Source organism: Dromiciops gliroides, chromosome 4 (assembly GCF_019393635.1).
Source record: "Dromiciops gliroides isolate mDroGli1 chromosome 4, mDroGli1.pri, whole genome shotgun sequence".
Classification (NCBI taxonomy): domain Eukaryota; kingdom Metazoa; phylum Chordata; class Mammalia; order Microbiotheria; family Microbiotheriidae; genus Dromiciops; species Dromiciops gliroides.
Genome location: NC_057864.1, coordinates 260,632,058 through 260,648,955, shown reverse-complemented (window position 1 = coordinate 260,648,955; position 16,898 = coordinate 260,632,058). Strand labels below are relative to the sequence as shown.

Sequence of the window (16,898 nt, the reverse complement as noted above, 5' to 3'; positions counted from 1 at the left end):
ATATTGCTTTTCAGATACCCAAATTGTCTCTCCACCAATAGTCTATTATACACACTGCTATACTAGTATCTTGTCCATTTTGATGGATATTAGATAGGATCCTTTAAAAAAAAAATTTTGGTGAGGCAATTGGGGTTAAGTGACTTGCCCAGGGTCACACAGCTAGTAAGTGTTAAGTGTCTGAGGCCAGGTTTGAACTCAGGTCCTCCTGACTCCAGGGCCATTGCTCTATCCACTGCGCCACCTAGCTGCCCCTGAATACTTTTTTAATGTTCTTAGAGTAGTTTTGATTTACATTTTTCTAATTATTAGAAATTTTGAACATTTTTAACGTGGTTAATCATTTTGGCCATTAATAAGTTGGAGAATGGCTTTTACTTGAATAAATGTGCTTTGGTTCCTTAAAGGTTTCATATGTCCAACTTTTATCACAGATATTTAACACAAACATTTTCTCTACTCTTCCCCACTCTTTCTTTCCTTTCACAATCTAAGCATCATTGTTTTTGTTCTGCAAAAATTTGATTTTTATGTTATATAATTTATCTGTCCTAAAATTTCATCAAAGTCATAGTTGATTAAGAACTTATCTCATCTTCACCATTTGAAAGATATAAAGGTCTATCATCCTTTAGGTTTTTTATGATTTATTTTTTATATTTGAATCAGTGTTCCAAAAGTGGAATATGATTGTGTTAGAATACTATTAAGAATTAATAAGGGGGGCAGCTAGATGGTGCAGTGGATAGAGTACCAGCCTTGAATTCAGTAGGACTGAGTTCAAATCCGGTCTCAGATACTTGACACTTACTAGCTGTGTGACCCTTGGCAAGTCACTTAACCCTCACTGCCCCACAAAAAAAAAAAAAATTAAAAGAATAAAGAGAATGGTTTCAGGAAAAACCTGGGAAGACTTATATGAACAGATGCAATGCAGAGTGAAGTGAGCAGAACCAGGAAAACAATTTATACAGTAATAGCAATATTGCAGTGATGAGAAACTGTGAAAGACTTAACTACTCTTACCAATGAAATGATCCATGACAATTCTAAATGACTAATAATGAAAAACACTGTCCACCTCCAGAGAACTGATGAACTCTAAATGCCAGTTGAAGAATAATTTTTTTCATTTTATTTTTCTTGTAGTATTGGGGGCGGGTAACAGGGATAACATGGAAATGTTTTGTATTTCACATCTATAATGGATATCATATTGCATACCTTCTCAATGGGTGGGTGGGGGCTAAAGGGAAGGAGTGAATTTGGAATTCAGTTTTATAAAAAAATCTTTAAATAATAAAATTTTAGAAATTAAAATTTAGAAATGAAGAAAAAAATCATTATTTTTCCTGAAAGTTATTGTGATGTGTGACATATTCAAACTCACATAGCTAGTAAGTGCCCAAGCTGAAAGGAGAAACCAAGACCTATGATTCCCAGGCCAGTTTTCTCTTCATTATATCCCACTTTCTTTTAGCTCCATCCAGATTCTATTTGTAGTGTCAGTCCAAGTCATTCTTTAGGAAAATGTGATTAAAATTAACTCAGTAGGCATATTACTCTTCCAGTTAACTGCTAAAACAGGATAAATACTTGATGTATTAAAGAATTTATTAGTTGTGCCCATGAGTGTTTCATTTTCTCTCTCTGATACCTGGTTTCTTCATCTGCAAAATATGGGAATATACTAATACTACCTTCCTCACAGGAAAGATCTTTGTAAATCTTGAAGTACTGTGCCTACTCAGCGTCAGTGAAAGAGGGGCTATTTGAACCCAGAACTTCTTTACCACAAGTTCAGCACACTATGCCATGCCAACTCTCCTGCTTACTAGGGCACATGTTGTATTGCCTACTTAGGGACTTAGAAATTGTACTCAAAACTTTCAATTAGTCTGTGCTTAATCCTTCTTGCTGAACATTGGGAAAGGCACTTGACCTCACCTCTCTCCTTAAGTTCGTTCCTCCTATCAGATGCTCTCCTGGCAAAATAAGTCTCAAATTTCTCCCTCAGCTACCAATTCTGATTATACTTTTTGGGTGGCTATGAAAGTAAGTGAACAGTTTATTGTGGTGAATTCCTTCCTAGCTACCTTCATGATGATGTGAATCCCACACCAGATGACTTCCAAAGGTATCTCTGTGTGTGTATTTGTGTGTGTATGTTTCTGTCATTTAGCACAGAACCCTAAAGATTTAAAGTATGCTTGAAGACTTGGGATTTTTGTGTTTGTTAGTGAACATTTTTCTTAGCCTTTAGCTAAACATTTACTGAAAATGTGGGTGTTGCCATTTGTTTATTTTGAAAACAATAGAAAAATTATTAAGCCAAAGCTGAATTTCAACAAAGTGAACTGCAATCACTGCGGAATAAATAGTTCTTTTACCAAATCTATAATTTGTTAAAGTTGCTAAAAGAATTACTGTAAGGTTACTGTTAACATACCTTATTCCATCTAGCCAAGAAAGTTAACTTCATAAAGTCATTAAACTAGTGATTAAGCCTAAAATATCATTTCCCCCAGTCATTGCTTGTTAGCTTTTTAATACAATTATAGTATATACTACTTTCTTTGTAATGCACAAAATTGTAAAATGTTTTCATTCTTCATTAATTATTAACAGAAATATTTGCCTTGCTCTATTGGCTATTGTTTTAGGATCTTTACTTCTAGTCTTTTATTTTCAAAAATATGAAACTTGACAGTAAATAGTTCTCAGAAAACAGTTTCCAACAGTCTTATTTTGTATCAACATAATAATTATAATTATAATAGCAGCTAACATTTATATAACTTATTCTGTACCAGGCCTGTGCTAAGTACTTTACAATTGTTATCTTATTTTATCCTCACAACAATCCTAGGAGGTGCTATTAATTATGATCCTAATTTTACAGATGAGAAAACTGGCACAAATCGGGGTTAAGTGAATTGCTCAGGGTCTGAGGCCAGATTTAAAATCAGATCTTCCTGACTCAAGGTGCACTCCGTCCTCTATGCTACCTATTCCAAAGGCATTTGTTTGAAGTTTATAATGCTTTTGTCCCACATCAAATGCATTAAAACAAGGGCTGATAACCTTTCAAAAGATGAATGCCAAGCTGCTTCCTTGATGTGGTAGTAAAGGTCAGAGGACTTTGATGACAGTGGCCTAGAGTAAGCAAGGGACACACAATAAGCCCATTTTGTCTAAAAACAATGTAAATAATCCCTGAAAGGTTGAGTTTCTTTGTTATTCATACCTTTGTATGAATTACTTTAATCACTTATATAATTAGATTGTGGTAATTTTAATAGGCTAGAGGAGGGTATTCTGGAGTGCTGGGCACATTGCCCAGGATGGCAATTGGATGAGAGAGCTATATGAGATGCACAGCCGATAATTTTTGAATGGCTTCAGAGAGGTTTCTAAAGAAGAGCCCATGTCTAGAAGAAGGAACACTGGATTTGGAGTCAGCAAACCAGAGTGAAATGACACTAGCTTTTAGATTATGTTGCCTTTCTGGTATCCTTGTCTTTAAGTGGTGATAATAATAGCCCCTACCTGACAGTGCTGTTGTTGAGGACTAAATGAGACAATATAAGTAAAGTGCTTTGTAAATCTTAATGTGTTGTAAATTAGGTTCTTTTTATTATCCTGGTTTTAACACTTAGTTAAAGTAATCATGAGTAAGTCACAGCCACTCTGAACCTGTTTCCTCAAATATAAAATCAGGATAATAATATTTATACTACCTTCTTCATAAGGTTTTAAAGAGAAAATTTGTCAAACCTTAAACCCTTCTTAAAGCATGAATTAAGGTTGAGGGCTTTGAAGTAAACTACTGTGCAGTTTTGCTAGCAGTCCTGATTGTCACATTGTATTCCTGACCTATGTTACTGATGCCTGTACTAACTTATGTAATTCATATGCATATGAATGCATAAAGGCATCTAGCTGACAGTGTAGGGAAAGAACTGGACTTGGAATCAGGAAGACTTTAGTTCCAATCCTCCAGATACTTAGCAGCTGCTTTACCCTGGGCAGGTCACTTTAAGGCTCATTCTATTTCCTACCTCCCAGGTTTGCTGTGAAGTTCTACTGAGGTAACATGTGCAAAGTGCTTTGCAAACCTTAAAGCCCTATATAAATAAATGCTAGTGACAATGATGACTGGGGGGGGGGGGAAGGAGGATGATGATATGGATAGAAAGTCATTCATGAAGCCAAGAAGGACCTTGGTTCAAGTCGCCAAGTTTTACTCATAGTGCTCTAAGCAATTCTCCTAGATTACAAATTTCAGGGAAAGTGCTGTTCTGCATTGATAGAGGGGGTTTCCTATACCAGTTGGTCAATAAACATTTACTAAGTGCCTGTTTTGTGCCAGGCATTGTGCTAGGTGCTTAGGATAAAAATGCACATATAAAGAATTAATCAATCGCTATTTCCAAGGAACTTACAGCTTTAAGGAGGAAGATAACAAGCATAAGAATAGAGATTAAAAGAGAATAAATAAAAATAAATGTGAGACCATTTAGGCAGTGGGACACTAGCAGTTGTGGGGGCAGGAAATCACAGATCCAGTTCCTATCCCCTAGAATTGCATAGCAGTATTTGAAAGGTTGGTTAATAAGCTATTATTTTTGTGTTGTTTTATTAACAATTTTTGTTTTCATACTGATCACATCACTCCTCTGCTCAACAATTTACAGTGACTCCCCAGTGCCTACTAAATTAAGTTCAAACTCTTTTTTTGTTTGTTTGTTTTGTTTTGTTTTTGCAGGCAATGGGGGTTAAGTGACTTGCCCAGGGTCACACAGCTAGTAAGTGTCAAATGTCTGAGGCCGGATTTGAACTCAGGTACTCCTGAATCCAGGGCCGGTGTTTTAACCATTGCGCCATCTAGCTGCCCCAAATTCAAACTCTTTTGTCCAGGATTCAAAGCTTTATGACAACCAACAGTCATTTTCCCTTTTCAGTCTTATCTAATGTTTTTGGTCTCTCAGCACTCTACACTACTCAGTCTGGAGGATCCCCTGAACATCTCCACCCTTTTGTCCCTTTGTTCCTAATGGTCCTTATCTCCCTTCTCATCCTCAGCTGTGGAATTCCTGCCCCTCCTTTAAAGCCCAAGTCAAGGCCACCTACTGCAAGAAGCCTCCCTTGACCATTTGCCCCCAGCCTCCCACTCTTGGAACTGGAATGGCCTCAGGTCTTACTTAGCCATTTGTTTTGTTCCTCTCTAATGTGCTTATTATACAATATTGTAGTTATGATAGTCTTATTATAGTCATATAATAATAGTCACAGAGGCATATGGATTGAAATGTAGTCATATACTACATATACATCATATGTAATCATGTACTATTTTAGTTACTTGTGTTTTTGTTTTATATACCTACTAGACTGTAGGCTCTCTAAGAGCAAAGATTAGCTAAACTTTTAATCTCCCCTGAGAGCTATACACAGAACTCTACACACAGAAAATGCGATTTATTAAATGAATACTGAATGCCAATATAATAGATTCTACCAGTCAGGATGGTATGAAATACAGAAATTTAAATATGAACAGTCGGAAATAATGTTTTAAATTTTGAGAAGCTATTTTGGGTCATATAGTTAAAACACCTTCTTAACAACAAAGATGACACCTCATTTGTATAGTGCTTGGCAATTTTCAGAATGTCATCCTATGTATTAGTAAATGTTTCTTGACATTCCTACCTCCTGGGACTCTGTGTGTGGTCAAAAAGATTGACGCACAACTTATGTTCCCTTCTAGACTGATTGCATGAATTGTGGACAGGGATAAAAATATTTTTGTTCAAAAAGCATATGTACCTAAAAGCAATTTTTACCTAAAAGCAATCCCAGTCTTTTAAAAAAAAACCCTCCCTTTTCAAAACTATTCATTCTCTCTCTCTCTCTCTCTTTCTCTCTCTCTCCTTTTTTTAACCTTTCTTTCAAGATTCCTTTTTAAATGGTTGATGGTTAAAAATAAATTTCTATATATAGATAGAATCATGTTTTTATGCCAACCACAGTAGCCAGGAAAGTGAGTGCTATAGCTGACACTCTGAGAGCTTAATCTATTTTGTAGTTTGTATATGTGCAAGAAGTATGAAGCTGAATTGGAAAAATAGCTTAAACATTTGTGGAGTAGTGTTTGTTCATCAGAGATATTTTATTTGGTCTCATACAAATGGTAAGAAAACCAAAAACATTGTACCCTCTTTTAAAGAGCTTTTCATCAGGATGTTGTTGAGTGTGTGTGTTAGATGTATTACTTTCAGAAAGAGATGCATTCAGGGATAGCTTTTGAATATAAATATTTTTACAGTAATTTCAGATTGGATAGAGTGGGTTTGGTACAATCAGCATGGTATGATCAAATTTGGAAGAAATTACAGATGCATTTTTGGAGCATTTTCTCTAGCATCTTGATTTTTTTCAGATGGAAGTATAAGCATTTTATGTTCCCTCAAACTAATCAGAATAAGAAACTGATTTTGCCTTTGCCAGAAAAATAGAACTATCATTTTTCACATTCTTATATTTTCCAGGTCAGTTTCAAGTAAGATTATGTTTCTAGGACTTCTGAATTCCTGAAAACTCTCTAGTCTCTGTAGCAGGAAAGGCCCAAATGAGCACTTGGGGGTGGGAGGAATCTGTAACTTTTTATGCAGTATGTTTTGTGTTGTGCATTCCAGATACAGTTAACTTTTTGTGTGCGTGTGATTAGTGTGGAAAGAAATTAATGCAGTCCAGTATTATGATTTATGGACTGAATCCTTTACCCACTGAAGACTTGCCAAAACTAAAAGTACTTTTTTTCTTTGGATATTAGAAACAGCTACTGTTTTTGTTGATCTTTTTAACTTCTGAATAGACCTATTGCAAGTCATACCAGCATGGGAGCTCAGATTAATAATATACTTATTCAACGAGTGATACTGAGTGAAACCATTGCTCATATGGGTATGAAGGATAAAATTTCATGAAATTATTTTCAGGTGCATTAATGCAATTCGGGAAGCTGAGCGTCAAGATTTTTTTTTTGCATGAAAGAAATCAAAGATTTCTGTTTATTGTATCATGTTGCAGGTGTGCTCCTAAGTTTAATCTAATTGCATTTTTTGGCATCCTAAAACATAGGACATTTGGCTTTTAAATGCTATAATGTATTTGCTGAATATCCCCAAAGATTTTTCATTCATGGTACATTCTGAAGTTAGAATTTGTCTTTCCTGAGACATCATGCCTCCTTTGTGTTTATCTTTAATTTTATCTTTACCTAATAAACAAAGCACATATTATAGAAGTGGATTTCACATTTTTCTCTTGTTTGTAGTTGCAGCAAGCAGCTGAAGTTTCACAGCTACGAGGAGCCAGAGTGATTTCTGCTGAAGATCTTCTTTTTTTGATGCGCAAAGACAAGGTAATACAAAAATGATCTTCTCACTAAAGTATCCTTTACAAAGGGAAGTTGCCAATAGCAGATAGAATGTTCTAGGCCTTGTTACAGCATCAGCACAAAATGCTCTTATTGTTAGTTTCCTAATTTTTCTTTCATGAAAACTTCTGTAAAAACTGAATTGTTTTAATCATCTACTCATTTTTCCTTTAAAGGAACGGTTCTTCACCACCAGCCCAGTATTTAGTAGGCAGCTCTCGTTGACTATGCTATTACTGGCCATAAGAATAAATTTTCTCATAATCTCATCATCATTATCATCATCACTGGCTCCCTTCTAACAATTAACCACATAAGCAAAAAAATACATTTCTTTGGTACCGATACCTTGTCAATAAAATTGTAAAACCAAATAATCAGTGGTTAGCGCCATGAGGGCTCAGATGTCTGTTGTATTATCTTTGGTGGTGTGATGTATTGGAAAGAACACTGGATTTACATTCATAGTACACTGGCCCAGCTCTTCATGTCGTTAGTTACTCCTTGTATGAGTTTGAACTTAAACTCTCTGGTCCTCAGTTTCCTCCTGTGCAAAATGAGAGAGTGGACTAGATGACCTCTGAGGTCCCTCCCAGCTCAAAATCCATGCTCTTGTGATATTAATTTTAATCTCTTTAAGATCATTTTTCTCATTTTGAATTATGATAATTGTATAATCCATGAATAATTTAAATATATACTTCTGTGTAATGTTAATATTTAAAATTAGCCTCTTGCACAATTGACAGACTGAAAAAACCCTAGCGTTAATAATTCAAATATAACATTTTGCTAAAAGACTGAAATATGTGAAAGGGTGAACAACCCTAGAGCACTAAAACAGGTATTATGCTAATAAGGGAAATTTTTACCTTCTGGAGAAACCTGAGTTACTGTTCAGCCACCTTTTGGTTACTCTAATTAAACACCCTTTCCTATGTTCAATACCTCTACCTATTCAACAAAGCTTTTCATTAGAAATGACTAAAGAGGCTGTCCTACCCCAGTGGGGAACCAGGAAGAAATCTTGAGTGGCCAGAGGCCCAGGTCAGGGAGGGGCACAGGCTCCTCAAAGCTAAGAAATACCACAGCGCACAAAGTTCTGCTGGCTGGTTAATTAGCAAGTTGGCTTGAGGTTATCTTCAGAACAGAGAACAGGCCAGGCAAGAGAAAAACCTGCCCTCCCTCAAACCAAAACACCTGGGACCCTCTGAAGCTTGGGATAGTAGAGCTTGGAAGTAGGGCCCCATTGTAAGAGGGAGTTAAAAGTCAAGTAAAAAATGGCAAGATGAGCAAGCAGATAGTTGAGAATTATAGAAAGTTTCTTTAGGGACCTGGAAGATCAAGGTGCACCCTTAGAAGAGGATAACAACCTCAGGGCCCCTATATCCAAAGTTTCCAAGAAAAATATGAATTGGTCTCAGGCCATGGAAGTGCTCAAAAAGAACTTTGAAGAGAAAGTAGGAGAAATAGAAGGAAGATTTAAAGAGGTGGAGGAAAGAATGGAAAGAGAAATGAGAGTGATGCAGGAGAGTCATGAGAAGGAAGTCAGCAGCTTGAAAAGCCAAATGGAAGAGGAGATACAAAAACTCTCTGAAGAAAATTATGGCCTAAGAATTAGGATTGAACAAATGGAAGCTACTAACTTTATGGGAAATCAAGACACAGTAAAGCAAATCTAAATGAATAAAAAAAATAGAGGGGGCAGTATGAAATATCTTCTTGGAAAAACAGCTGACCTGGAAAATAGATCCAGGAGAGATAATTTGAAAATCATTGGACTACCTGAAAACCATGACCAAAATAAGAGTTCAGACAGCATCTTCCAAGAAATTGTCAGGAAAAATTTCCCTGATATTCTAGAAGCAGAAGGTAAAATATAAATTGAAAGAATCCACCAGTCACCTCCTGAAAGAGATACGAAAAGGAAAACCTCCAGGAATATTATAGCCAAATTCCAGAGCTCCCAGGTCAAGGAGAAAATATTGTAAGCAGCTAGAAAAAAAGGATTTCAAATACTGTGGAGCTTCAATAAGGATAAAACAAGATCTAGCGGCATCTACATTAAAGGATCAGAGGGCATGGAATATGATATTCCAGAGGGCAAAGGAACTGAGACTACAACCAAGAATCACGTACCCAACAAAACTGTGTATACTCTTTCAATGGAAATAATGGGACTACAGTGAAAAAGAGGACTTTCAGGCATTTGTGATGAAAAGACCTGAATTGAATAGAAAATTTGACTTTCAAATACAACACCCTAGAGAAGCATAAAAAGGTAAACAGCAAAAAGAATGATGGATATTAAAAGATTAAACTGTTTACATTCCGACATGGGAAAATAATACTTCTAACTCATAAGAACTTTCTCAGTATGAGGGTAGCTGAAAGGAATACACTTAGACAAAGGACATAGGTCTGAACTGAATATTGTGAGATTTAAAATTGGATACAAGAGCATTAAACTACCCTTTAACCTTTCCCTTATATATCTCCCAGACCATTAAGTAAAAGAAGCCTCTGAGCTTTAGTTAGAGCTTTTATTGTTTGGGAATTAATTAGCCAACAAAACAAGGTGATGTTGATTAGCGAGATAGGAAAGTAGAAATACAAATAAATAGTCTTAGATCTAAGCTTAGTCTATATTCTGTATAGAACTCACCAAAAACCCAAAGCCACCTATGAGGCTGAGAACCGCGTCAAGCACATGCTATTATGGAGGACCAGGTCGATCACCAAGGACCACACTATCAAAGCTGAGTCAGCGTGTGTGTGCCGAGCGAGCCAGTCAAGCGAGCCAAGTCAAGAAGCCAACTTCCATTCTCTCCTTGCTTTTAAGCTCGCACTCCAGAAGTGGAGTGCTTAGCAGATGCACGGGCAGTTCATCACGGTCTCCTCCCCAAAAGGGTGGTCCTTCAAAAACTGGTGTCCTTCAGTTATCTTAACTGACTGTTAAAAGTTTTCACTTTTTACCACAATATGAAGGGATGATATCTGTAGAGCATTTATTTTTTGTTTATCCTTGTTTTTTGTGGGGCAGGCAGGGTGGTGTGGCCTATGTCTGGGGCTGGATTTGGGCTCAGGGCCTCCTGGTTCCAGGGCTGGTGCTTTATCCACTGTGCCACCTAGCTAACCCACGATGGCATCTTTAAAATAGGGTTGAGGGGTAGGAGGAATGCACTGGGGGAAGGGGAAGTGGAGAGGTGGACTGGCAGAGGTAGCTCACATGAAGGAAATAAGAAAAAAGCTTATGGAGGGGAGGGGAAGAGGGGGAAGGAGTGGGGGAGTGAGTGAACCTTACTATCATCAGAACTGGCTCAAAGAGGGAATAATATACATACTTAAGTGGGTATAGTAATATATTTTGCCCTGAGGGAAAGTGAGAGGGGAAAGAGATGGGGGGTGGGGAAGAGGGGAAGGATAGAAGGACAGATTGGGGGAGGGAGCAGTAAAAAGCAAAACACTTTAGAGGAAGGTGAAGATGTTCTGCATAACTGCGCATGTATGACTTATATTGAATTGCTTGATTTCATAGGGAGGGTTGAGGAGGGAGGGAGGAAGAAAAATTTAGAACATAGAATTAGCTCAAAGAACTTAATCTCATCAGTGTGGGCTCAAGGATGGAATGACATACACACCCAGTTGGGAGGAGTAATTTATTTAACCCTACAGGAAAGTAGGAGGGGAAGAGGATAAGGAGGGAAGGGTGAAAGAAGAGAAGGGGCAGTCAGAAGCAAAACACTTTTGAGGAAGAATAGGATAAAAAAAGATAGAAATAGAGTAAATATCATGGGAAGGAAATAGGATGGAGGGAAATAGTTATGATGATTGATTATAATGGCAAAAGTAGGTATGTCAGGTTTAAGGTATTATATAAAAGTTATGATGAACAGGATGCTATCAAAAAAGCCTGGAAAGACCTACATGAACTGAAGCAGAATGAAATGTACTGTATACAAAATAACAGCAATATTGTAAGATGATCTGATGGGAAGCATGTGGCTATTTTCAGCAAGTCAATGATCCAATATAACTCTGAAGGACTTATGAAAATTACAGTCCATCTACAGAGAAAGATCTGATGGTATTGAAAACAGATTGAAGCATAATTTTTTGACAGTTTCTTAATCTGAAGTTTTGTTTTTATCTGTTTTCTCTCACAACCTAGCTAATGTGGACATGCTTTCCATGACTACTCATGTATAACTTATATTGACTTGCTTGAGTTCTTGTTGGTGGGGGTTGGGAAGGGAGGGAGGAAGAGAAGTTGGAACACAAAGTTTTAAAAAATTGGTGTTGAAATTTGTTTCTACATGTAATTTGGAAAATAATATTCTAAATAAATAAAAAAATGACTAAAGATTAAATAGGACTAGACTTTTCATGCAATTTTTTACCTACATTTGTGAGAAATATGTGAAAGAACCATCAATTGTCACCTAAACTAATTTGAATCTAAATTTAATTCGACATGTATTAATCTATGGGAGCAGCTTGGTAATATAGTAGATAGAGTTGAGGGCCTGGAGTCAGGAAGACTCATCTTTTTAAGTTCAAATCCAGCCTCAGATGCTTTCTAGCTGTGTGACCCTGGGCAAAATGCTTAACCCTCTCTTCCTTGGTTTCCTCTTCTGTAAGATGGCCTGGAGAAGGAAATAGCAAACTTCTCCAGTATCCTTGTCAAGAAATCCCCAAAACGGGTCACAATGATTTGGACATAACGGAAAAACGACTAAACAAAAATTTATTCTTTGCCTGGCTTCTTCTGTAACAAGTGCTCTCTTGGTGACTATTGGGTTACAAAGGATAGAGCAAGAGATAGCAACCCCCTGAAAAGGTGCTCACATACTAGTTAGAGAGCTGGTTTGGAGAAGCTAAAGAATCATCTACTCCAAATCCCAAGGCACACTACTGAGGGTATGGGACAGACCACATAGAATTGAGTCTTTTTGAAGCAAGAATGAAAGGCCCCAGAGAGTTCCTGCTTAGCACAGGCACATAGTGGGACACTGAGTCTTTGTAGTGCTAGCTTTGCTTACTCAGTATTATAGATTGTGCTAAGTGTTGGAAACATTGATTACTTTGTGCTGATGGTATTCAGTATAAAGCAAAGGTTACCAGGGAGTGTGAGGTTAGTTGGAAGACATCTAGAAGAAGCTAAGCCTTAAAAGAACTTTATGGTTAGGACTGATGGAAAAAGAGGAGAAGAACCCTTTTGGTTAGGGATTTGCATGAGTGAAGATACAGTTATAACTAGGGTATGTCTAGAAAGCAGGAAGGAGATCTGTCTTTTTTTGTTTTGTTTTTTTTGATGGGGCAATGAGGGTTAAGTGATTTGCCCAAGGTCACACAGCTAGTTAAGTGTCAAGTGTCTGAGGCAGGATTTGAATTCAGGTCCTCCTGAATCCAAGGCCGGTGCTTTATCCACTGTACCACCTAGAGATCTGTCTTAATGGAATGAAGGCACCATGCTGGGAAGTAGCAAGATGTGAGTCTGGATAGGGAAGGTTGACAGAGTGTTTATGCATTTTCTTCACACTTGATCTCAAACAAGAAACGCTTCCTTCTTATCCGAATGCCAAGTCACAACATCATGGAGCTGCAGGAGACCTTGGGATTGTCCTTTGGTATGCTTAGCCAGGTTCATTCATTTTGGTTATAGCACCAAGTTTACTCATACCCAATAAGAAAATTTTCCAATCAGCAAAAAGCTTTTGGTTCTCTAAAACACCTTTCTACTTAATACAGTAATAATTATAATGATAATAACAACAGCTTACATTTGTTTATATGGCATATTAAGGTTCAGGTTATCAAACATTTATTAAACATCTGCAATGTGCAAGGCATTCTGCTTCCTCATAACAATCCTACAAGTTAGGGTCTCAGAGGCACAGTTTCCCCTGTTTTGCAGATCAGAAAACTGAGTTTGACAGAGGTTGTGATATGCACTTGGCCACATAGCAAAAAAGTTTTAGGACAAGATTCAAATCCCTCCTAACTGAACATCCATTACTCTTCCTCCACTAAGCTGCCTCACTGGCCACTCTCTAAGTGACCACCATTTCTCTCACCAAGCAAGATCATCCGGAATCCTGGATACAACTTTAAAGTCAAAGAATACTTAATCCCAAGATTCATTAATTAATACAGATATATTCCCCATCAAATGCCTTTCCCCACTTCTCAACACAGTAAATCCTTACAATCATGGTAAATTTCTCAAGACAATCAGATTTAGTTCCTTCCAGAGTCCAAGTGTAGTTGTGGCTAGAAATATTTTTATAAGGTCAGTTCATTCTGTGCAGAGTTGTGCATAACTTACATGGAGAAATCAGGGGACAGTGTTTTTCCACTGCCCAAGAAGAATATTCTGGTCTTTTGAACAGTAAAGATCACACAGGGTTAGGAGAGTGGCCAGTTTTCTTGCACGTCTTCTAGAGAAGACTAATGATGTTGGCAACTCTGGAATCTCCTTTCATGTTCCATGCCTTGAGGAAATGTTTCTAAAGTTAGATAGCATACCTTTCCTCTTTACCACTGAGGTATGAGTTGTAGGAATTGTATAGGTCTTCAAAGCTCAGAATAGAGGAGCACCTGCCATATGCATGTCCATGTCAAAGGACCTGGAAGCTGCTTCCACATTTCTTTTATAAAGTGAGGCCACAACATCATCCAGGCATCATTGGCTCATAGAAGGAACACGGAACCTGAAAGCCATGAGTTCTCATCCCATTGCTTACTATCTAGACATGTCACTCAAACCTCTGGGAGCCTTTGTTCCCTCACATGAGGAACCTGTAATCATAATAATAATAATAATAATAATAATAATAATAATAACTTCTCTTCTCCTAGGAGTGTCATAAGGATTGCTTATGGTAACATGTGTGAAAGCTCTTTGTAAATTCTAAATCATTGTGCTTTGTAACATTGACTATCATTAACAAGAGTCCCTATGTAACCATGAAGGGATTGCTGGGTGCCAAAGATGAAGCTTTTGAAAACCACACACAGGGTGACTGTGCCTTATACTCAGCCACTTGATGACTCATGACATAAATCCAAAGGAAGACCATTAGTTACCAGCTTAAACCAAGGAAATGGTACATCAGTATAGCCAAAGATTTTCCACACTGATATACAGAGCTACATAGTTTTTACTACATTTTCCCTTTTGGCAGACATATTCTCTAAATGACCAAGAAAAATGGATTCAAGAAGGCCAGCATTTTTTTCTCAGGAATTTTATGTTTAATATTTAAAGTTAGAGGGCTGACAGTTCACTTAACATATTCTTTAAGTTTGCATGTGCCTATGTAGAGCCAAAGTATGTTTCGGTTAAGATTATTACCAGCCTGTTGTCATGTCACAATTTGAGTTTGTATTTTTTTTCTCCTGTTCCTTCTTACAGAGTGTGCCCCTAAAACAAGAGTACCTCAATGTTCTCCTCTGGGTGGGTATATCCTCCAGTGATGCAGCTTGTACCCCACCCATGCTTGCCTATCTGTGTGATTCTAGTCCATGGTCCCCCATCACTTCATCACAGGGAAGTTCATGAGTAGTCCATTAGTTAGCCCTTCATTCTTACAAGTGACCAACCCATCTTTTCCAGTCTTACATTTCTTTGATGATATGCTACTTCCCTTGTCTTATTCCTTGTTTGTAACATGTAACAACCTGCTTACATTTCACCACACCCCTGTCCCCAGCTCTTTGAGTGATCATCAGAGACAATAGTGTCTGTGAGCCTAATCAGGTATCATCATACAGAACCTTTTCTAAGACACAGAGCAGGAAAAGGTTCTTGGTGACAAAGAAAATAGAATCCCAAGTTAAAAATAGTGGTTAAAGACAGTTTTTCCAGGAAATTATTAGACTATATTTTTATAAGTATTTGCCTTTAATCTTAGAGGTATAGGCAGGAAAAGAAAGAAAAATTCCCGATTTGTTCTATAGAATTAACTCATAATAAAGATTACTCTGCTTACTTGAAGTTCTTCAACAAGGGATGCATCATTACTTCTCAGGTAAATTATAGAAGGAATATTTTTCAGGGGATATGAATTGGAATAGATGGGCTCTATAATTCCTTACAGTGCTCAAATTCTATAGTTCTACATATCTGTTTATGTTTATAATGTCGAATACAGTGATATTGCATTATATTCATGTACCACAGTTTGTTTAGGCATTCCTTTATTAATAGGAATTGAATTCATTTCATTCTTTGCTATCATAAAAACATATAAATATTTTGTTGTATATCTGGACTTTGTTCTTATTGATTACTTACTTGAGGTATAAGCCTGGAAATAGAATCTCTAGATAAAGAAAACAAACATGTGGCAGCTAGGTGGTGCAGTGGATAAAGCACTGGCCCTGGATTCAGGAGGTCCTGAGTTCAAATCTGGCCTCAGACAATTGACACTTACTAGTTGTGTGACCGTGGGCAAGTCACTTAACACTCATTGGCCCGCCCCCCCCCCCCAAAAGGAAAGAGAACAAACATTTTAGTCAATTTATTTGCATAATTCCAAATTGTTTTCCAAAGTGGTTATGCTGGTTCACAGTTCCACCAATAATACACTTGTGTGCCTATCTTGCACAAGCCCCCCATATTGATTATTCCCATTGTCATCTTTGCCAATTTTCAGGGTGCAAGGTAAAATCTAAGGGTTGTTTTGATTTGCATTTTTCTTACTATTAATGATGTGGAACATTCTTTAATATGGTTCTTAATAGTTTGCAATTCTTTTCTTCATATCCTCTGCTTATGTACTGGGGACTTGCTTTTAAGTAGAGACATGTGTGTTAATTGTTTATATATTTTGATACCAAACCCTTATCAGATAAATTCGATATAAAGGTGGGTTTTTTTTTTCATATTTGACCACTTCTTATCCTTAGGTACATTAATTTTCTTTGTGTAGAATCTTTGTAAAGAATCTTTTCAGTTTCATGTAATAAAAGTTATCTGTTTTATCTTTTCTAATTGCTGCTATTGCTTGTTTGGTTAAGAATACATCTCTTACTGATAGTTATGAAAGGTATATGATCTGTTTCTCTTCTAATTTTTTATAGTAAAGTCTCTAATATAATATTAAGGTCATGAATCTAATTAGAATATATTGTGTAATATAGTAACATCTTGAGCCAAATATATTTTCTTCTAACCTGCTTTATAGTTTCTTCCAGTTTTTTTTTTATTCAAACAGGAAGTTTTTTCCTAAGTAATTTATGTCTTCTGGTTTATCTAGTATTGGATTACTAAGTTACATCGTTTCAGATTTTCCTTTGTCTGATTGTTATATTGATCTACCTCTCTTTCTAAACTAATATAAGATCGTTTGATGACTATTGCTTTATAATATATTTTGAGATCTAGAAGTGCTATGTGAGAGGAATAAAGTCCCCCTTTATCCTTATCTCTTTTCATTATTTCCCTTAG

At 36.8% G+C, this 16,898-nt stretch overlaps 1 protein-coding gene across 5 annotated transcripts in view; it reads left to right on the top strand.

The window, feature by feature from the left end:
* SUPT3H (SPT3 homolog, SAGA and STAGA complex component) overlaps window positions 1-16,898 on the top strand; it is a 675,661-nt gene that overhangs the window by 462,310 nt on the left and 196,453 nt on the right. For 4 of the 5 annotated variants that reach the window (XM_043964162.1, XM_043964163.1, XM_043964161.1 and 1 more), the window contains exon 4: window positions 7,343-7,429. In XM_043964162.1, the coding sequence (XP_043820097.1) occupies window positions 7,343-7,429 (87 nt within the window). Of the gene's footprint in view, window positions 1-6,071; window positions 6,197-7,342; window positions 7,430-16,898 lie in introns of those variants that run through there. The other variant, XM_043964164.1, reaches the window with a different exon arrangement.